The sequence below is a fragment of the Podarcis filfolensis genome (genome assembly GCF_964270895.1).
Source record: "Podarcis filfolensis genome assembly, chromosome: 8".
In the NCBI taxonomy this organism is placed as follows: domain Eukaryota; kingdom Metazoa; phylum Chordata; class Lepidosauria; order Squamata; family Lacertidae; genus Podarcis; species Podarcis filfolensis.
Genome location: NC_139611.1, coordinates 42,084,582 through 42,106,897, shown reverse-complemented (window position 1 = coordinate 42,106,897; position 22,316 = coordinate 42,084,582). Strand labels below are relative to the sequence as shown.

The 22,316-nt window shown below is 51.6% G+C and overlaps 2 protein-coding genes across 3 annotated transcripts in view; both read left to right on the top strand.

Annotated features, from left to right (window-relative positions):
- FANCA (FA complementation group A) overlaps nucleotides 1-22,316 on the top strand; it is a 257,965-nt gene that overhangs the window by 51,088 nt on the left and 184,561 nt on the right. The window lies entirely within an intron of this gene.
- Nucleotides 2-21,517, top strand: VPS9D1 (VPS9 domain containing 1). Of its 2 annotated transcripts, none has more exons than XM_083626262.1 (15): nucleotides 2-755; nucleotides 3,960-4,035; nucleotides 4,733-4,825; nucleotides 5,077-5,239; nucleotides 5,407-5,518; nucleotides 6,631-6,693; nucleotides 8,178-8,230; nucleotides 8,353-8,440; nucleotides 9,142-9,227; nucleotides 11,244-11,752; nucleotides 14,069-14,198; nucleotides 15,052-15,260; nucleotides 15,762-15,846; nucleotides 17,380-17,484; nucleotides 19,816-21,517. In XM_083626262.1, exons 3-15 carry the CDS (start codon nucleotides 4,747-4,749, stop codon nucleotides 19,907-19,909), a joined length of 1,776 nt encoding a protein of 591 aa, XP_083482388.1. In that variant the 5' UTR covers nucleotides 2-755; nucleotides 3,960-4,035; nucleotides 4,733-4,746; the 3' UTR covers nucleotides 19,910-21,517. The 2 variants fall into 2 exon arrangements, with proteins under 2 accessions (XP_083482388.1, XP_083482387.1); XM_083626261.1 differs by lacking the exon at nucleotides 2-755 and adding an exon at nucleotides 1,768-1,954.

The window sequence follows — 22,316 nt, the reverse complement described above, 5'->3', positions numbered from 1 at the left end:
AGGAGCTCCGCCCGGCGAGGGGCTCCCGCTCGCCTGCCAGCGGGTGGCGGACCTGCTGCGAGAGCAGCTTCTTCTCGCCCGGAACGCGTCTGCCGCGGGCCTAGAGACGGGCTGAAAGCCGCTTAGTCGGAGCCGCGCCGTCTCCGCTGCCCTTCGATGGATGCGCCCGCAGGGTAGGGAGGGCGGCGGTGCGCCTGGAGAAAGACTGCTGGCAGGGGCGGGCACCGGAAGAGTTTTGCCTTTTAAGTCTAAAGGCTGTTTGGCATCAGGGCAAATAACGAGCCCCAACTTGATTAAAATATTGGGGTTGGGGCAGGTAGGTCCTATCCCGCACCATTGATCACAAGACATGGCACGCGCACACTATTTGAATAGCAGTGCCCATCAACTTTGGGGGACCCCAGTTGGCTCCTGCGATGGGCGCAAAGTTCTGGTGTTATGAAAGAGGGACAAAAAGTTTTCTCTATCCACTTTCTGAGCTTTCCTGAGGAGAGCATTCCAGAGAGAAAGATGATGTTCACCACCTAGTTCACTTACGACAGTGAGCACATGAGGTGAGGAGGCTCTGAAGACGGGCAGGGTCCTGTAGAGAGTAGATCCTGGATCTACAGAAAGTAGATGCCATTGTGGTGCTGGAAAGGAAGGAAGGAAGCAAGCAAGCAAGCAAACAGACAGACAGACACTCCTCAAGACAAGCAACCCATCCTTTACCACTAGACCCCCGCTGTTATTTGAAGAAAAGCCTCTTTGCATAGGTAATGTTGTTTATTATCACCACTGTATAATAAATATTTAATTTACTACATAAGTAGTGTACCTTCTAAACTGGGCAATTTTACCCCAAAATCCGGGGGGGGGGGTTAAAGCATTGGTGGCATAATAAAAGTGCCTCGGAGTGTGTTCCGGGTGTTCTATGCATGCTTAGGGGGTAATAAGGAACCTAAGAAGTGCAAAGGATAATTTTCTTACGTATTGCGAAAAGTGTGGGTTTTGTAGGTGCATAAGCATATTTGCTATGGGATTGCCTATGTGTATTATTTGTAAGACTAAGGCTGCACACACCAAACATTACGCATGACTTCTCACAAAGAATCCTGGGAACTGTAGTTTACTCCATGCAAAGCTTCAATTCCCAGCACCCTTAACAAACTAGTTTCCAGGATTCCTTGGGGGAAACTATATTTTTAAAATGTATATTGTGTATGCAGCCAAAAAGTACGCTACCACCGCCAAAATACCCTTTGATCCTTTTGTGCTCTCCTCCCAAATATTCTCATGCAACACCCCCACCGCAAGCCTGCGATATTCTTGCTCAAATGAGCATAATGCTAATGTGGTGAGCCAATGCAAAATTAGGCTTGCCATACGTCAGGAAAATTCCTGACATGTTCTGGTGTTCGAGTGTAAAAATGGTGTTATGGGGGAATTTTGCCGATTCGGCAAAATTTCAGGAAAAACCGAGATGTATGGCAACGCGATGGAAAAACCAGCGGAAACAGTTTCAAAAGCTCAGCAATGTTGGGGTCCAACTTTGCGGGTGTCAGGCATTTTACTTTTTGCAATATGGCAACTCTAGCAAAATCCTTAACAACCAAGGCCCCAAAAGGTCTTTCGGAGCGTCTTGCGAGCCCAAAGGTCGCGCTCGGGAAAAGCGACGAGCCTCCCCGCGCGCTGCCGGCCAATGGCAAAGCAGACGGTGAGCGCTGCTGGCAACAGCTCCGCCCACTTCTGACCTCATATGCCCCGGCTCCGGTGCACTAACTCATCCGGTTCTGCCGTGCCCGCTCTCTATTCTTCCCGACCGGGCGGTGCTCCCTAGAGGAAAGGTTCCGGCCCAGCCATGGCCGCCTCGGCACCCGCCCCGGCAACCCCGGAGCCAGCGGCGAAGCCGCTACAGGGCGCCATGAAGCTGGCCAGGGGCGCCCTCGAGCTGGACGCCGGAGACCGGCCGCGGGTGAGACGGGATGGGCGAGGGGCGGCGAACAGCTCCCCTCCGGCTTTAAAGGAGAGGGGAGGTTTTGCTTGGGTCGGAGTACGTGTGAATGCGCATTCCGTGTTAGCTGCTGCTGGGGGTTTGGCATGGCTTTGAAGAGAGGGGAGGGGTTGAAGTGCCTTTGGATTCCCCAAGCCCCTCTCTGCCCGACGTCCACGGGCCCGGGCGGGGTGGGGCTCTTTCCTCTGCGGCGGACAAAGACCCTGCGGGGCATCCCCCTCCTTCTGCGCCAGCGGCCCATCCCGTGGTCAGCGCTGCCCAGCTCCCCACTTTCCTCGGCCTTGGCGTCCGGCCCCCTACCCTTGCTTTGGAAGCGCCCTTGCACACGCCTCGCATCGCTTCAAGCTCCGTATTGCAAATGCCGTCTGCGTCCGTTGCTTTGTTCCACGACTAGATTGCTGTCTTTAAAAAACCCCACACAAAAACGATTATTCATGTGGTGCCTTCAATGGGTTTCCTTTACTGGTTTCCTTAGGAGGATTTAAATGCACCAGGCTGCTGCCCTCCAGATGTTTTGGACTACAACTCCCATCAGCCCTTGTTAGGGGCTGATGGGAGCTGTAGTTCTTAAGACGATCCTGCTGGATCAGACCAATGACCCATCTAGTCCAGCATCCTGTGGCCAACCTGTGGGAAAGGAGGGCCTGAGTGCAAGAACATTCTCAGCAAAGTGTTTTCTAGCAATTAATATTCAAGAGCATAGCTGCCTCCAACCGTGGAATTCAAAACATCTGGAGGGTACCATGTTGGATCAAGCTAGGCCTTGCCCTTTCATGAACACTCATTTATTTGGCTTCAAGTTAGGATTAGAGCCTGCCGCACCCCTTTCAGGGCCGAGAGTAGCATTTCTTTGTGGCCAACTTTTCAGGGGTTGCATGTCAGGGGTGGGCATGGCCAGAGGCAAAACTGAGCAGAGCAACAGATGTGGTGTCATTACGTTAAATTTTCCTGTAAATGGCCAGATGCCAAGAAAAGCCGACATGGCCACATTTTATTTCAAATAAGGAAACTTCCCCCAAATGAGAAGCTTCCCCCAAATGGGACTGGTAAAAAGAAATTTGAAAGGCAAAGTCAAGAGATTCAAATCATTCCAAAATGCTTGGGAGATGTTTAAAAACATAATATTAGAAATTCCACTGGAGTGTATACTGCAGATCAGGAAGGTACCACAAGGTCCAAGAAGATGCCAGTGCTGTTAGAGGCAAGGAGGCGTCCTTAAAAAAGTGGAAGTCTTTTCCAAATGAAGGGAACAAAAAAAAGCACAAACCATTGCACAAAAAGTGCATGCAGACAGCAAGAATGCTAAAAATATATATTGAGCACATTGCTAAAGACATTAAGTAGTTTTTAGTTCTTTAAATGTATTAGTAGCAGGAGACTTTCTTGGCAGGTGGTTGGTCCCTTTGGCACACGAGGGAGTCAAAGGTGTGCTAAAGGAGAATAAAGAAATTGCAGAGAAAGCAAATGAGTTATGTGGGTCTTGTCTTCACTATGGAAGATATAGGGCAGACCCTATGACCTGAACTAACTTCTGCAAGAGGGGAGTATGAGAAACTGAGGCAGATAAGAGATGAACTTGTAGGCCTAAGAGACAAAATAAAAATTACAACGTTTGAATCCTGCTTGCAGGTTTCCATAGGCATCTAGTTGGCCACTGTGAGAATCAGATGCTAGTCTAGATGGATCTTTGGCCTGATCCAGCAGGCTCTTCTTATATTATTACCTCTGCTCTATAGCACCCCAAGTGGCAATATTTTCAGGGCTGACAATGCAAATAGCACACTGCCTGAGAGAGCTGGCGCAGCATCCTCTGGGACAGGATTCTGACTCATGCCTCCCAAATTGTTGCACTCCAGCCAAGCATCTTGGACTGGTCTTGAGGATGGGAAGAGGAGGAGCTGTGTACCGATAGTGGGGACTTGCCCTGCTGAACTGAATTTCTCTCCTGTCTCCCTCTGTTTGGCAGGAAGCCTACGTGGAATACCTGAAGAGCATCAGCTACATTTCCCAGGTCCTGTTGGAAGAGGCGGCAGCAGGCAATGGTGTGTCTAGGGTTTTGCTTTGCAGCTTAAGTGGTTGCTCTCCTGGCTGGTTTGTGTTTCTCGTGGCTGGAAGGTGCCACTTCCCAAGGTGGTGATGGGTGCGTGTGGATTGCTGAGCCCTTAGGCTGCCTCCGTGGCTCTTAAGAATGTGTTCTACAGGGGACTAGGAGGGCTGTTAGGAATAAGCAAAGACGTCTGGATACTCAGGACCATAACAAATATTTGTAGAGCTCAGAGATAACAACCAGTGTATTTGCTTAGTGAGTTGTGAACTCTGCTGTGCCCCACCCCGCCAAGTTTCCCTGCTAGTCAATAACTTCCCTCCTCTCCTGGATAGTGAAGCTGGCTGGACAAAACTGGGCAGATTTTATGGCTCCATCTGGCATGGAGTCTTCAGAATGTCGAGATGGAGGGACTCTTGAGAAGGCCCTTTGTTAAGCTGCTGTTGGCTGGAGGCACATTGCCAATTGCTGCAGTTCTTGAGTGTGTTTGTGGAAGGCTTTGGGGCTGCTCTTTCCTGATGCGGTTCCTGCAAGATGGGCCAATTGTTGTGGAACAAGTATGGAGAGCGTAGCCTTCCTGGCAAGATGGGGGCAGGGAAGGTGACCTTGTGGTTGATGATAGCGAGCCTGAGGATATTTGACTTCCAAATGTGACAGGGATGAGGCATTGCACTTTTTCTGTCCTTCCCTTACAGCGGATGGAAACGACATGACACCCGACACTCCCAAGATGCTGAAAGTGGCAGAGCAGTGCCTGGAAAGAGCCAAAAGCAGCATTGCCAAAATCGGTGAGAGGTGTTCCTCTCTTGCTTCATTTCTGTTATTAATTTTGTTGCTAAAATGTGACTTTGGGCTGAAATTCCAGGATGAAAGCTAAGGAGGGGGCTGCATGTTTAATATTCACATCAGTGAATTGTTCATAAATTGCATAACAAGTTATAACAGCTCATCGCAAATCCTTCCAGGGATGGGCCAGGGAGGCTCTGTGGTTCCTTGCTTTGCCCAACGCTGAGCTGTTGTCTTTTCTCCCTAACACCAGGAAAAGCTAAGCTGAAGCTGGCAGCAGCGGAGAGGATTTTGGGCCCTGCTCCTGTCTCCCGCCACCGCAGGGTCTTCTCGGATGAAGGTGGGAAGCTGTCGCCTTTCCTGCCTCCCGAGATGTTCCAGAAGCTGCAAATTACAGAAGTGCAGTGTGCGAAAAAGTAAGGGGAGCCTTCTTGGTGTGCTGGTGGCTTGACTTGGGGGGTAAGGGAAGGGTGGTGGCTGAAGCTCCCAGCCTTCTGCTGGAGGTTCCTGGGATAACCAGTTCTGGGCTGAGAGTTTCCCCTGTTTCTGCTGACCCTTTGAAGCGTTTCTGCTTCCTGTGCAGGGAGCTCACCCCTCTGGAGGAGGCATCGCTGCAGAACCAGAAGCTGAAGGCCACCTACGAGGCTCGGCTGGCCCGCCTCAACCCCAGTCAAACCATGCAGAAGACATCGCTGGCAAGTGGGGCTTGTGGGTGCAGTGGGTGGCCTGGAGGATGGGTCCCAGTAGGGCTGAGTACAACACCCCACCCCGCAATCCGATCTGGGGCCCCTTCTGGCACTTTGAATCCATCCTGGTCCTGCCCAGGACAATCTGGTGCCAACCTGACTCCACATCTGGCCCCTGAATTGATTTGGGGGTCAGCCCATATGTTTAATTAAACGTGGTTGGAAGGAGGAAAAAGGAGGCGCTTCCTTCAGTCCTGCTGGGGGCTGCTTTGCCAGAGTGTTCCCTGCAGGGAAGTGCTGGTGAAGAAGACTCCTGCAGAGAGCAGGACTGAACCTTCTGCTTACCAGCTGGTTCAGCCCTGCTGGGTGCTGCTTTGCAAGCGGATTCCCTGCGGAGAATGCATTGGCAAAGCAAACCTTGAAGGGGTGGCCTGCCTCTCTTCCCTGCTCCCCACTGCCCAACTGCTTGCTTTTCTAGAGCCCTGGGAATGGAGCAGCATAGGGATTTTGGGAGTGGGGACCTCCTTGCACAGTCTTGAAAATGTGGCACTGGGTTGGTGGTGGAAGCAGAAGTTGCAGCTCCTCTTCCTGGCTGATCCCTAAGTGCAGCACAATGCAGAGCAGACCCCTACATTGTCCGTCTGGCTCCCCCACTCTGGCCATGACTGTGAGCTACTCCCCTGGAGGTGCTTAGTTGCCTTCTGCTACCCAGCAGGCTGTGCCTCTGCCATCTCCTGTTTTTTAATAATAATAATAATAATTTATTATTTATACCCCGCCCATCGGGCTGGGTTTCCCCAGCCACTCTGGGTGGCTTCCAATAGAACACTTTAAGAAGCTAAGAATGACCCATCTGCCACTATAGCAATTTCCTAACAGTAGTGATGGGGTGCAGTTGTGCATAATGAGTACACAACACCATCCATTGACAAATTGTTCCAGCAATGACAACATTCATGTGAAGCTGCAGGCTACAGAGGTGGGGGATTTGGGGCCCCCACAGTTTCTGTGCTTGCTTTGTGGAGGAAATGTTTTTGGTGTCCTTGTCCGCCTTCTTTCCCCACTCCTGGTCCAAAGAGTTCTGTGAAGTGTAGCCTCAGTTCCATTTCTTTACCCTACAGACGCTTTCCCTTCAGCGCCAGATGATGGAGAACTTGGTGATTGCAAAAGCACGAGAAGAGACAGTATCCTTTTCTGGGGAAGATGCTTAATTGCTCTTCAACCATCCTTGGAGGTGGCCAACTCAGGGGGACATGACAGTAAGAAGTTTGGCAGGGACAGTTCCTTGCAGGTTCTCAGATCTGTGAATGGGATTAAATCATACCTGTCTAATTTTTCAGGGGTAACCAACCCTGATTCCCTCCAGGTGTTGCTAGACTACAACTCTCGTAGAAACAGATGACTGACAGCAATGGTTCTCCAGGATTTCAGGCAGGAAGACTCTCCCAGCCCTACCTGGAGAAGCTGGCTTTAAAAGTGTGGCAAGAGGGGCGGGCAAACTCGTTGGGACATCTTTGTTGCTTACACTTCCTGCTGAACTTCTTGCCTTGCTCCTGAACTCCTGAACCATGACTTATGAGCCCTCATTCTCCTGATGAGCCTTTCCTGCCACCTGCCTGAACAAAGCTCTCTTTCTTACGTCCAGGGAAGAACCTCTGCCTGCATATGTTGGGGGGGGGGCAGGTTGCCCAGCTAGCATGGCCATACAATGACAGGCCTGATGGGAGTTGTAGTCTAAAACAGCTGGAGGGCACCAAAGGCTGGCCTAGTCTAGTGTCACATCTCCCACAGTGAGCCAGGCAGATGCCTCTGGAAGATCACGGTCGGGACCCAGAGGCAGCCACCTCACCTGTTTCTTTGTGTAGTGGTTAAGAGTGGTGGACTCATAATCTGGTGAACCGGGTTCGATTCCCCGCTCCTCCACATGCAGCTGCTGGGTGACCTTGGGCCAGTCACACTTCTTTGAAGTCTCTCAGCCCCACTCACCTCACAGAGTGTTGTGGGGGAGGAAGGGAAAGGAGATTGTTAGCCACTTTGAGACTCCTTCGGGTAGTGATAAAGCGGGATATCAAATCCAAACTCTTCTTCTTCTTCCTTGTACCCAGCAACTGAGATTTAGTGGCTATGACCCTGTAGGTCAAATCCCACCCCTCCGTTAATGACCAGGAACAGACCATCACGTTCTCCTCCATGGATTTGTCTTGCTAGCGGGTTGCAAACCTCTGCCCCTGATCTTCTTTTTTTAAATAGCTGAAAGCAGTTGGACAATCCTGCCATTGTCCCCGTGTCTTTCCCTGCCCCCTCTTCCAGGCCAGGCATGCACACTTCACCCAGACTCCCCGCCTTAGATTTACCCCCAACACTGTTTCCTTCTCTTGGTAGACTTTGGAATCTCCCCCCCCCACCAGGCACTTTGTATGGATGTCTGTGAAGTCAGATGCTGGTGGCTGGGCTCCTCTCTTCCCCTCCAGTGGCTCCCTTCCCCCCCAACTGACCAGGAGGACTGGAGTTACCGGATGCCTCCTATGTTTACCTGCCCGTGAGCTTGTGATGCTTGCAAATGGAGGAACAGCCCCCTTGTTGGCCTCTGGGGAGATGTGGTCACTCTGGCAGAGGCGGAGGAGGAGGGAGTGTTGCATTGTGAAACCTTAACTCTGCTTCCCTCCAGCTCCAGAGGAAGATGGAGGAGCGTCGGCTGCGGCTGCAGGAAGCGGCCAACAGGCGAGTCTGCCCTGTGGGGGCCAAGCAAAGCCTCCTTGTGCCCCCAGATCTTGGCTTGGAAAGGGAGGCCTGGGTGCTCTGCTCCCCCACTGACCCCAAGCCTTGTGCTTGCATCTCCTTAGGAGGTTTTCCAGCAATGCGGTGTTGACCCCAGAAGAGCAGGAGCAGAGGGCCATTTACGCCGCGATCCTGGAGTACGAGCAGGACCATGTACGTGCGAGGCCAGTGATGGGTGGTGTAGTTGGTTGCGACAGCACAAAACCGAGTGTCCTCTACCTGGTGCCTCTCAAGCTCCAGCTCTGAAAGGATGTGGTCCTTTACTGGAAAGGGCAGGGGTGACAGCCACTGTGGGGGGCCTGAGTCTGGAAATGGGGCGGAGAGGCTAAATCCACCCAGCATTCTTGGTTGTGCTTGGGGGGATTTAAAGGGGAGAGCTGCAGCTTGGCGGGAGAGCTTGTGCTTGGCATGCAGAAGGGCCCAGGTTCAGCTCCTGGGGTTGTATTTGGGGCTGGGAAAGGATCCACTGCCTGGAAAAACCTGGAGAGCTGCTTCTGGTCAGTGTTGGCAATACTGAGCTGGGTTGACTTGGCCAAAGGCACCTTCCTGTGCTCTGTGCTAAGCCTTCTCTTTGCAAATCCAGAATCATAACAGGAAGGGAATCTAAGGTCCCTTAATGGGAAGTCTCCCCCCTCGCCCTGGTTGAAGGCTAGACTACTTATCCCCTTGCCTAGGCGGGTCAGGCCCCTGAGGGACATCCCCCCCAGCACACACACAGCAGAGGTGGGGGGGGATGGAGGCATCAACCAGCACCATGTTTGCAGCTTTTGGTGTTTGCCAGATGGGAATTGGGGACTGTTCTGCAAGTGGAAAGGGTGGCTGACACAAGGCAGTGGTGTTCTCTGCTCCCACAGGAGTGGCCAAGGTTGTGGAAAGCCCAGCTGAGGAAGAGCCCCAACGATCTGTCCCTGGTGCCCAAGCTCATCTCCCACCTCCTCAGGTAAGGAGCAAATGGCTGTAACCTGTGTGGGCTTTGCTAGGAGGCCTTGGGCAGGAGAAATTACTGCAGTGTGTAATACGTGAGACTACCTCTGAAAGTGGTACAGAAACTTCAGCTGGTGCAGAATTTGGCGGGCAGGTTGCTCACCGGGACAACGTGGTTTGAGCATATAATGCCAATCCTGACCCAACTACACTGGCTGCCAGTCAGTTTCCAGGCCCAATTCAAAGTGCTGGTTTTGACCTATAAAGCCTTAAATGGCTCAGGACCACAATACCTCAAGGACCACCTCTCTCCATATGAACCCACCCAGACCCCAAGATCCCCTTCTTAGGCCCTTCGTGTACAACCTCTCTGAGAGGTCCAGAGGGCGGCAACACAAGAACGGGCTTCTCTGCAGTGGCTCCCCGTCTATGGAATGCTCTTCCCAGGGAAGTTTGCCTGGCGCCTTCATTTTACACCTTTAGGCACCAGGCAAAAACATTCCTTTTCTCTCAGGTCTTTGGCTAATTAAACAACCTGCGGCCTTTTAAACTGTGTTTGGCAGGTGGGGGGGTATTGTTTTCATTTGTCACTATGTCTGTATTATTGTGTTTTTACATTGCATTTTTGGACAGTAGTTTTATTAGTTTTCAATTACAATCCAATAATAGCCCCATTATAACAATATCAATTTATAATATAATTACTAATGCCAATTGTTCAAATACCGAATTATATAATTTAGATAAGGTGGCCCTCTTCATGCTAGAATTGATGGTTTGATGATATTTTTTGTGTGTGTTCCAAAATCTTATTAATTTCAATTACATTCTGGTCATAATAATAATAATAATCCCTTATACAACAACTGCAATATTTACATTGTAAACTGCTCTGTGACCCTCTGATGAAAGGTGGTATAGAAATTTAATAAATGATATTTTTTAAATGGTGGTAGATTATTGTGGCCCAAGCAGGGGTGGTGGCCTTGAGGTTGCCTGTGAGTGCCCTTCTCAGCATGCCCATGCTCCTGCCATAAGAGACTGCAAGGGAAAAGCATTCATCAGCTGCTGGGGAACTCCCTGCCCTGTGACTGTCTTCAGACAAGTCATTGCCTGAGGCTTTGGAAGGACTTTTCAGGAATGACTTATGAGGTGCATAGTTAAGTTGTTGCGTAGCCTGGATTTTCAGTCAGCTAATATTTTGGCTTCTAGCACATAATCAGACATCTGCTCTCCTCCCAATATGCCTTGCAGAATTGTTGTGGAAATAAACTGGGGGCACCCTGAGCTCCTTGGAGGAAAGCTGGAGAAATAAAGGCAGAGTTGTCACCACCTAACTTCTACTGAGAGTAGACCCACTGAAATTAATAGACCTAACACAGTAATGCCCATTAATTTCAATGGGTCTGCACTGAGCTTCACTAACAGGAGATACAACACAAATCATTTTGGTTGGCTATGCATGCTTACTTGCTTCCAAATGAACCTGCCAAGCAGTGGTAGAAGAGCATCTGTGGGGCCCTCCAGAGGTTGGTGGGCTTCCACTCCCCTCTGCCCCAGCATCTGGCATGGCCAGTGGTCAGGACTGAATGGAACTGGAGTCCAGCAACATCTGGAGGCCCCCACAGATCTTCCCTGCCCCTGCTGTGTAAAGGGTGCTGCTGCTAATCTCTTACACCCAAAGACCCCAAACCTTTCAGGAGGCAGCTACTTCAAAGCTTTGATAAACGACGGTAAGGTTGTGACCCTGCACAGACTCCCCTGAGGTCATCCCTCCTCTCGCCTGAGGGTCTTGTGTTCATTTTATGCTGTCTTGAGATCTAGGAACCTTAAACCCTTCTCGGTTAAAGTCCATGTCAGCTCTTGGGCATCTGACTTCTCTGCACCTGTTGGCCAAAGGTGGCCTCCTTGTTTTGTTCTGCCCCAAGAAAGCGAGAGAGAAAGTGGTGCAGCCCCCAAAGGGAATGGGTCTGTGGGTGCGGGTCCTTCCTACCATGATTCTCTAACAAGTCCCTTGTTTCCTTGCCTCCAGCTTTGCGGATCACCCCATCTGCCAGCTGCTGCGGAAGCTGCAGTGCTCGGCCTACAGCCGCGTCTATCCACTCGTGAGCTGGGGCAGAGCAGACGTTCGAGCCGTTGGGAAGGTCTCCCGAGGCCTTTCCCTCTCCTCCTCTCTGGACGCCGAGGCCTTCCTCTCGCCAGCCCCCGAGGGCCGGAGGCTGCGGTCCTCCCAAAGCATGCACTCCATGTTCTCCGTCCAGGAAAACAACAAGCTCAACCTGCGGCACAGTGTTTCCAGCAGCCCCCTCATCGAGGACCCCAGCCTGAGCACCCTGGAGCGGAGCCTGCCTCGTGAGGAGCCAGCACCTGCCCTGGCAGAGAAGGAGAGTTCCTTCGAAGACCTGGAGCAGTTCTTGTCTGCCTCCGAAGCCTGGCCTTCGGGGCCCCTGAGAGAGCCCCAGGGCCCGCCGGCCGGGAGGAAGCTGTCGAGCCAGCAAGAGCAGCTCAAAGCAGTCGTGAAGGACATTCACAACTCCATTGGTGAGAGCAGCTTAATTTGTTTGCAAGAACGAAAGAGCCTTTTGCATTTATTACGGAGTAAGGTTTTTGTGCGTTAGGTGTCCGTTTTGTCCAATGCATGCAGTTTCGTCTCGTGTTGCAAACACATATTATATAGATTGAGGCTGTAAAAAGCAAAGAGGGAAATGAAACACAGAGCAAATCAGCAGTGGTGGTTCACAAATCTGTTTTGGATGACGCAGACATCCTGGCATCAGTACGCCAGTTAACACTCATAACTTTTTTTTAAAAAAATCCTGTCTCTTGGTTCAGGTTTTTTTAATGTAGAATACCTTCTATCTATAAGCTCAGAGCAGCTTACAAAAGATTTTCACAATAAAAACCACCACCAAGTCTTTTGCATCGGACACAGGGCAGGCAGCCATGGCAGGGAGGGGTGACCACTGACCTGGGGGAGGGAGGGGTGCTGTGAAAGTAGCAATGTAAAGGTAAAGGGACCTATAGGTCCAGTCGTGGCCGACTCTGGGGTTGCGGCGCTCATCTCCCTTTATTGGCCGAGGGAGCCGGCGTACAGCTTCCGGGTCATGTGGCCAGCATGACTAAGCCGCTTCTGGCAAACCAGAGTAGTGCACAGAAACGCTGTTTACCTTCCCGCCGGAGCGGTACCTATTTATCTACTTGCACTTTGACGTGCTTTCGAACTGCTAGGTTGGCAGAAGCAGGGACCGAGCAACGGGAGCTCACCCCGTCACGGGCATTCGAACTGCCGACCTTCTGATCGGCAAGTCCTAGGCTCTGTGGTTTAACCCACAGTGCCACCCGCATCCCTGTGAAAGTAGTAAGGATGTGCCAAATCTTACAAAGTTGCAATGGGCAAATATGTGAGAATTGAAAGTCGAGGATTTGCCCTCAGCTTCACCCTCCCACTTCACCATGTTCTTTTGATTTTTTAAAAATCAGAACCAGCAAGCGAACCTTGGGACGCTATCCCGTCTCTGCTGAGAAAATCAGCAGAGCCCCGCAAGTCCTCTTTTGAAACCATCCAAGCAAGTGAGCACCATCCCCACTTCCTGTGGTGGCAAATTCCATCAATCAGCCTCCCCGCACTGCCTAGCCTATTGCCTTTCAGTTGTTTTGGACTAAAACTCCCATCAGCCCCAGCGTCATATGACCATACTGACAGGGGCTGATGGGAGTCGTAGTCAAAAACAGATGAAGGGCACCGAGTTGTCAAAGGCTGCTTTGAAAGATTCGTCTTCTGTGGCTCCCTGAGCACCACCAGAAGAGGGCAGCACTGCCTCCCTGGAATCCTTGTCTCCGAAGGCTGTAAGATTGCTGACTCTGTACCTTTCCCCTTAAAAGGGGCTTCCTGCAGTCTTGACCACCACCATCTCGCTTTCATTAGCTGACTGGTCCACAGAACCTACAGTCTTCGGTGGGAGAATAGAGAAAAATCCACACGCATGTGCTGAAAATGTTGGTTCACTGGTGGCTGTTGCCCATTGGGACAGGAGGCAGGGAGACCGATAGAATGCCAGAGCCAGGAAGCTTCCTCCTTCTACGCAGGCAAGACTTGAGATGGAGCAGGAGGAACCTGCCAGCCAGTTCACACAGGCAGGAGCTGGCTAAGGGCAGATGGAGGTTTTTGGGGCAGAGCCCCATATGGTGCCCCCTATGTATTATTCTTTTAGAGCTCAGCACTATATATATATACACACACACACACACACACACACACACACACACACACACACAAAATGGATCTGCTGCTACACATAACAGGATCTTATTTCCTTGCATTATTCTGATATTTGATATTTGCCTTGCAAGCAGAAGGTCCCAGGTTCAATCCCCAGTATTGTCTCCAACTAGGGCTGGGAGAGACCCCTGCCTGAAATCATGGAGAGCCAATCAGTCTGTAGGATACTGAGCTACATGGACCAATGGTCTGACTTGGTATGAGGCAACTTCTTGCGTTCCTGTAATCTAAGTTAGCAAAAAGAGAATAACAAAATGGGAGAGTGTGGAGTGCAGTGTAAGAAAGTTCTGACTTTCCCCATGAGTGCTATTATTATTATTATTATTATTACTACTACTACTACTACTACCAAATGTCATTATTTTTAGTGCCCCTGCTTTGCTGGTGTCCCAAGGGCGTGCTCAGTCTGCCTTATTGGCTAATCGAGCGCTTCCTTAAAGGACCGGCCTCACTGTGTTGGTTTCATTTGCTCCCCACCCTGTCAGTCCACCTCCTGGGCTGCCTTGTGGAAGTGTCCTGCGCCAGTCGCTCTCTGGAGCCTTTCTGGCTTGCTCTGCCTGAATTGTTTCTCTCCCCAGACAGGCTGCTCTCCCTGACTTTGCTGGCCTTTGAGGGCCTGAACACAGCGGCCTCCAAGGACCAGTGTGTGGCACGTTTGGAGGAGGCCTTCTTTGCCCCCCTCTGGGGGCCTCTCCTGGCTGTGTACAGGTAAGGGGGCCAGGCCTTTTCTGGCGGAGATCCTCGTAGCAGGACTTTTCTCAGCACAGCAGGCAGGGCAAGAAAAACCCTGCCTTGTGGACAGTTGTTTCCACTTGGGAGGGAGGATATTGGGCCACCTACCTGGTGGAGGGGCTGGTTTTGCCTGCGATGACTTGTTTTGATATATTGTTTATTTCATAACCTTTATATGGCACTTGATTGTAACTCTCAAAGCGGTTTACCAAAAAAGCAATTAAAACCGTAAGTGGAAAACAGCTACTGAAAACATTCAGATGGCAATTAAAATCAGTGCTACGCTACAAACAGATTAAAGTATACGAAAACATTCTACCTATTTGGGTAGGCTTGTCTAAGCAAAAATGCTTTTAGTAGGTTCCCAAAAAAGGGTCATACAGTGAAGGTGCCTGCCTGATTCAATTGGCAGGGAGTTCCAAAGTTTCTTATGAGTGTGGAGCAGGTATTATGTTGTACCTGCAATAAGTGGTGGTTCAGATTGAAGCGGCTAAGTGGGCTTGTATGGGGCAAGGTATTCCCACAAGTAAACTGGTCCCGGTTAAGGGCTTTGTATACTAACACATTGAATTTGGTCCGGTAGCAAATGAGCAACCAGCGTAGGTTTCTGAGCACAGGTGTTGTACGCTGAAAGGGTCATCACTCTCTCATCACTTGTGCTGTGGCATTGTTGTCTGTGACTTAGCAGCCAGACAGCTGTTTGCTGTAGAATTAAGAGTAAAATGCATTTTCTTTGGATCTGGGTTGGGGCCTGTGAGTTTGGGAAACCCCACAATGTCCATTCAGGCTGTTCCTTTCTCTCTCCCTTTGCCCCCCACCCCACACACAGGAATGTCTACAAAGCCCGGGAATCAGCCCTTTCCAAGATCATGGAGCTGCAGAGAAATACGCCCCCCTCTGAAATGGGGATCTCTTCCAAGCTGCTCCCCCAGGGGAACACCACCTGGGGAATCGGATCCTACCCGTACTGCGCCGCTGTGCAGGAGCTGATGCTGATTCCTCTGGGCAGCTGCCCTCAGAAGAAGCTGGAATGCATAGGTGAGGCTACCTGAGGCAAGTGAGGTGCTGAGCACCCAAGCACTGGAGACCTGTGCAGAATCCAGAACCATCGGCAGACACTTGGCAGACTGCATGTCTGTCTATCTAGAGTGCTGGTGGGGAAGAAACCTAGGAACAGAGCTGGGCCTTTGGCCCATCCAGCTTCATGCTGTCTTACACTGACTGGCAACAGTTCTCCAGAGTTTCAGGAAGGCGATACTCCCCCATTGGGGTCTGAATCCGAGCATCACAGCTCTGTCACCTCCTGTGGTTTCCAGTGACTGGCATGCGGAAGCATCACTGCCTCTAGCCATGGAGACAGAGCACAGCTTTTGTGGCTAGTAGCCACTGAGAGCCCTCTCCTCTACGAATCAGTCCATTCCTCTTTTTAAAGCTGTCTAAGTTGGTGAGCTGCATGGACTTGATAACTGACTTTGTATTGTGTTCCTATGGCACCTCTCTTTAACACGCCCACTGTCTTTTGGCTGCCGTTCCCTGCAGTGCGGACGTTGCGTGTCATCTGTGAATGTGCTGAGGAGTACTGTGGGGGCCGGGAGGGCCGGCCCCAGCCGGCATCGTCTGCCATGTAAGTACTGCAGCCCAAGTCCTTCCTGTGGGGAGAAGCAGGCAGAAACCGAGCCCTGGGTTGGCCCTGGGTGGCAAGAGGCTTCCTCTGTCTTGGAGCCTGCCCCTTCCTCGAGGCGTGGGCTGCTGCTTCTTCCTTCCTTCCTTTGCACAGGCCCTCCCCTCCCCTCCTCTGCTGTCTGGAGCTCCCGGCGCTGCCATTGACTCACTCTCGCTGGCTCCAGGCTTTCCGCTGCCCAGACACGCACCCAGCAAGGGGGCTCAGCCGTGATGGATCCCTTCCGACAGCGGGGCTCCCCGCTGTGCCCAGCCTGAGTGCCGGTCCCCGCGCCTGTGGACCGAGCCTGAGTCTGCCAATTAAGGAGCTTGGATCTGTCAGAGAGACTTAGCCTGCGAGCTGCAGAAGGGCAGCGGGGAGGGAGGGAGGGGGGAGCGGCTTCCCAGCCAAGCAGCGCTTAGCCAGGCAAAGGGGGAGGGAGGACTGTCAAAAGAATTAAAACGGGCGAGGGCAAGACAGCCCAAGGGCTTCAGGGGCAGAGCTCCAGGCCAGGCAGGAGGGGCCCTGAGTCTTGGGACAAGTCTGCCAGGCTCCCCGCTGAGCAAGGGGAAGGAATGCAAGGGTGGCTGGGGCCTGCCTCCAGGGATGCTTTGTCTTGCCTGTTCCCCACATTCCAGGGCTAGGCAAGTGGGGAGCTGCTTCCTCTCCCCTGGCTGACTTGCGTCAGAGCGCCTCCAACCACCGGCTGCTGGGGAAAGGCCCTGGCATCTGGGCAACAGCTGGCAAACTGACCAGCCTCTCTATCTCTCTCTCTCCCACAAGAGTTACAACTGTGGTGCAAAAAAAGTCTTCTTAGGTTGTATGAGTAGCTTGTTTTGCCTGCCTTGGGTTGGCTTGCTTCCTTGCCCTCTTGGTCCCTCCCCTCCTCATTTCCACCCCACAGTGTTGTTTGCTAAAATGCATTCTAGTTTTTTTAAGTTTGCTTTATTGTTTTCTTATAGAATTGTTATAGAATTGTAGAGTTGGAAGGGACCCTAGTCCAGCCGCCTTCCATGCAGGAATCCCAGCTAAAATGGCAAAGCAAGAAGCAGTAGTAGAACAAAAGTCCAACTTTCCACGCTTTCCAAAGATGTGAGGTCAGATTGCATCCCTTAAGTCATGCCAACATGCATTCTGTCCACCTTTAGCAAGGAAAAGCTGTGCCCATGATCAGAGCCTTCTCGTCAGAGGCCCCCAGCAAGAAGGGCTGCCTTATCCATTCCCTGACAGGTGTCTTTCGACACAGCCAGACAACTATGGGCTTGCAGTGCATTTCGGGGGACTCTCATGCATTTTGAGTTCTCATGCACTCCGCCCCCGCCCCCCCGCAATGCTTTGGCCGTCACTAGTGTGCTGGGTACTCCCTAGCTGCCTCTTGCTGAGCCAGACCAAGCACCTCTGGGCACTTCTTGTGCTCAGACTGCCACCTGTGGGACCCCTGAGCCAGCCCTCCCTGCAGTGTGGGCCACAAAGCTGATGTGGAATTTTGTCTTGCAGTGGTGCTGACGATCTCCTTCCCATCCTTTCCTACGTGGTCCTCAAGAGCAACCTGCCTCAGCTGGTCTCGGAGTGTGCTGCGCTGGAGGAGTTCATCCACGAAGGGTAGGCAGCAGGGAAGAAGCGCCTCTGTCGGCCGCTGTGACAAGCAGGGGCCGACCTCTCTCTCGAAGAGAAGGCAGGCAGGCAAGCATACCAAAAGCATATCCCAGTTGAAACCTGCACTTAAATCTTAAGAACCAGAGGCCAAGTTTGGAGCTCTCCTGGACAAAATCCCCATTGGAACTTTCTGCATCAGGCTCTGTAACCAGAAAAGATGTGGTTTGGGGTGTAATTTAATAGTTGGCTGATTCCAAAGTCATGCTTGTCCATTCCTGTATGTTTTTAGGTGCTAAATGCATACTCTGCAAGCCTTATTGCAAGTCAGACCACTGGTCCAGCTAGCTCAGTGTTGTCTGCACAGACTGGCAGGGCAGTTCTCTACAGGTTTCAGATCATGCGCGTGTGTATAATATTTTCTCAGCCCATCCTGCAAATGTTGAGGACTAAAGCTGCATGCAGAGCGAGTGCTCAGCCACTGAGAATAGCTGAGGGCATTTCCTGCCACAGCAGCACCTAGTCACCGGGCATAGTTCTGTCCCCCATTCCCTGGGTGGTTTGGGATGGATTCCTTTGCTCCAGAGGGGATCTAGTGCCTCACTCCATCCCCTTCTCCAAACTTCTGGAGCCATGAGCCTTCACCCACAGGCCCACCCAAGGCAATACAATCTGGCGGGCGACAGACACAGACACCATTGCCTAAATCTGGCCGAGTCTAGCTCTGCCCACCCACAACCTCCGTGCCGCCCGCCTCCGCATGGGGAAGGAGTCCCTCCACCACCACCTCAGGCTGTCGGCTCTGCTTACACGGCCTGCCAGCTTTGGAGTCTGAGCAAGACGCAGCCAGCATGTGGGTGAAGCAGCCAAGGCATAATCAGACTGGACAGGCGCATGGGGATCGCGGCTCGGCTCTGGAGCCTCTCCTCTCCAACCTTGCTCTGTTTTGACTGGGAAATGTCCCCATTTCAAGCCCAGAGGCCTCCACAGATAACCCAGAAGCTGCCTAGTGGCCCGGTCACAGCCAGGCATGCAGCCAATTGCAAACTCAAAAAAGCTCTCTTTGTTTTTCTAACTTCTCTGTTTTCAGTAGATACTTCTGTGACTTGTTTTGTGTCCCTGGAGGGACTCAAAGCCTTCCTAGCTGAGCTTGTTCATTATCTGATTGACTGTCTTTTTGGTTTATGCTGTTTTGTCTCAAAAGGCTGCAGGGATGAGCGCTGAGAACAGCACACAGCCAGCATAACTTTACCGCCATTGTCTCATTTCTGCTCTGTTTAGGCTTTGAACATTTGCCCTGAGTGCAGAAGAGATCTGGGTGACTCCAAAGCTTCCTCCAAGCATCTTAATTATGAATCCACCTTTTTTTTCTCCTTAAAAAAGCTTTGCTCTTTCCTGCTGCCTTTAGTAGACGAGTCCTGCAGGTGGCTGAGACCAGGATCGCCATCTAGTTCATTGTACCCTGTCCTGCAGTGGCCAGCCAGACGTCCCCATGGGAAGCCCACACAGAGGAGAGAGAGGAGGACAGTAGGCCTTCTTCCCTGAACATTTCCATCATTCAGAGCCAGACTGCCTCTGAACCTGGAGGCTCCACCTGGCCCCCAGGATTGACACAGCATCCTCCATGAAATTGGGCACTACATTCAGGACAGACAAAAGAAAGTACCTCTCCATGCAGTGCATGGTTACATTTGCTCCCACGTGAGGCAGTGATGGCCACCAAGTTGTGGGGCTCCAAAAGAGGAATAGACCAATTCATAAAGGATGCAGCTACTCCACACAATGGATATGGTCTCCCTCCACTGTCAGAGCCATCTGCCTCTGAATGCCAGTTGCCAAAACCTCAGGAGAGGAGAGGGCTGTTGTGCTCAGATTCAGGTTGCAGGCTTCCCATTGGGTGGCCTGGGGGTCACTGTGAGAACAGGATGCTGAACCCGATGGGCCATTGGCCTGATCCAGCAACAAGGCTCCTTTTTGTTGTTGTCGACACTTTCATTGTCTTTTCTCATATTACCTTATTTAGTCAAGAAACGCAACAGACTGCAACAAGAATATAAAAACAAAACATGCATAGTTTGGTTCTCTTTATATGTTCATTTAAAGTCGCCCAATTCCATAAATTAATGCAGGGTTCTTGCCCGTCCTGAGTTCCAATATGATGGGGGAGAAAAAAATTACATCTCATTTTCTTGCTTGCATACCCTCTACTACAGGTGTTGCCTGTTGGCTTTAAGGCCCTGGAGTTTCAGCTTCTCCAGCCAGTCACTTGGACATTGCCATCTGCCTGATGTCTCTCCCTGCAGATGCTGAGCAGATCTTTCTCTGACACTCTCGTTTCAGGTATCTGATTGGCGAGGAGGGGTACTGCCTGACCTCCCTGCAGAGCGCCCTCTCCTACGTGGAATCCCTTCGCCGTCCCATCCTGCAGAAGTAGCTGAGCTCTGCCCTGGGGTGCCAAGGCGACGGCCTCCCCCTCTCTCCTCCTCCCTCTGGTGGGGACACTCCTGCCCCCCTCCCGCAGTCTGCAAGATGACAGCTTGCGGTGTTCTCCAGAGGGGCCCCCCTTTCCCCCCTGCCTGCAAAAAACAAACCTGCTGAGGAGGAGGCGGCCTCCTGCCCCTCCCTGGACTCTGTGCAATATTGGCAGGGGACATCTTCATAGCCTTTTGTATTAGCCTGAAATGTTGGAAGGGGGTTCCTGCCTTGCAGCGTGGACTGGATGTAGGAAGGGGGTGGTATCTGACACTACCCTGGCTTTGGGGGAGGTGCCTCTCCTGAGCCTCGATTTGCTGCTGACTCTCTGCCTAGATGCACTGGGGGGAGGGGGACAACAAGAATCAGGCTGTTTCCTTCTCCTGTTTCCTTGGCTAAGGAGAATCCTCTGTCCCTGTCCCTCCCCAGATCCATTGTATTTGCTGCTGGGTCCAAGGAAGCCAAGCCCCTCTGTCCATCGTAATGCAGGAACTCCTTTTAGCGTCTGCAGTGATGGGCACCTGCCTAGGCCAGCATCTCCTGCCATCACTTCCACCACCACCCAGCCTGCATGCTCCCTCTTGCATCCTTGCTTTTGCTACATGGGTAGTCTGCGGTGGGGAATCAGGAAAAAGGGGGCAGGGGGCAGAGATCCTGCTGGGATTCATACTGTGAGGTAAGAGAGGGGAGTCTGATGTTGTGTGTATGTGTGAGAGAGAGGCGTATGGATGTTACGTGCATGTATGCTTGGTGAAGCAGGGTAAGACCGGTTCTTATCCACTCCTACTCACTGAAATCATGGGATCGGTGCAGTTTTTAGAGGCTGTTTGCACTGCCTCCCAAGTGCATGGATTTCAGAAAGGAGTGACTGTGTGTGAGAGAGTGTTTGTGTGTGTGTGTGTCAGAATTTGCACGATCTACTGAAGATAAGCTTTGGGCCAGAGTAGAAGCAAAGCCCTGGAGCATTTTGAGGCCTCTGGATGAATTTGCACAAAGCTCCTGCAGGTGTGTTGCCTGAGTTGCAGTTGAGCCACGCACTGGCAGGACTTCCCTCTGCTATGTATTCCAGAGGAGTCAAACGGGACTTTGGGAAGGGAGGCCCTGTGATACCTGCCTGAGCGACACCTGCGCTGTAAGCCCTTCCAAGCTGGGGGGAGGTTTCGACGAGCAGAATGGGGAGCAACGGGTCTGATGGGGGTGATCTTCCTCCTTCCTACTGTTATTATTATTGTGAATATTTATTTATGATCACACTCCTCACTCTTTCCTCCAAGGAGCTCAAGCTGGCTTACGTGCTTCTTCCATGCGAGCCTCACAACAGCCTTGCGAGGTTGGCTAGCCCCTCTGCTGCAAAGACACATTGGCTGCTGTTAAAGGCAAGGAGCAGCGAACATTGTAAAGCAATGGGGGTCCAGCTGCTGCTGTTCATGCTCAGCGCTGCCTCCTCCTGCAGTCTCCCTGCCTGGCCAGCCATGACTCCTCGAGCCTAAATTGCTGGTTCCTTCCCTTTCCACTTGTCCAGCTTTGCTCTTGGTGGGCTGTAATAAACACACTGTCTTCTGGCTGCTCAGCAAGTTGTGTTTTTTTTTAAAGCAGGTAGGGAGCATTGACGGTTGGGTGGAGACATGCTTTTATGAGCTCTTCCCCTCCACTCAACATAGCATCTCTCCACATGCCCCAATTCAGTTTTCTCCCCACTCTTTGCTGGGTTCCACAGAAATGGTAGAAAGGATGGTCCTGGCTTCAGGATGTTGGGGAGATGCAGGGCCGAGAGAGAGATAATATGCAAGGAGAAAGGGCAGTGTTCATTGCCCTTGGGTCCTCAGGTGTTGGACTACAATTCCCATCATCCCTGACTAAGCCAGCAGGGGATGATGGGTGTTGTAGTGCAACAAAAGCTGGGGACTCAAGTTTGAAGAGCACTGGTCTAGAGGAAGAGGAGGTGTAGGCAAGGTGTGTTTGGGGGTTCAGAGATGAAAAGTGGGCCAAAAGAGACTTAAAACCCACTGAGTTAAAATGGTAACAAAAGTTCTGTTGCACGCACCCAAATCTCCAAGCAGCAATACTCCAGGGGGTTCCTGTGCTTACCTAGGGTTCTGTTTCCTTTGAATGAAGGTCAGCGGAGGCTTCAGTGTTTTTCAAGAAATATGGTTTTATTTAACACTCCAGCAGGTCTTGCTTCCCCATTTGTTTTCCAGAGAAACCCCAAAACACAACTTTGGGTCCAACACAGAGCAAGACAAGCCTCTGTGTCTCCAGCTTCCAATATCAGCCGAAACACACACCCAGCCCCACTCCACACCTTTCTCCCTCCTAGGATGACTTGGCATCCAGCCAGGTGAGGTGAGAAAAATCCCACCCATTTGTCT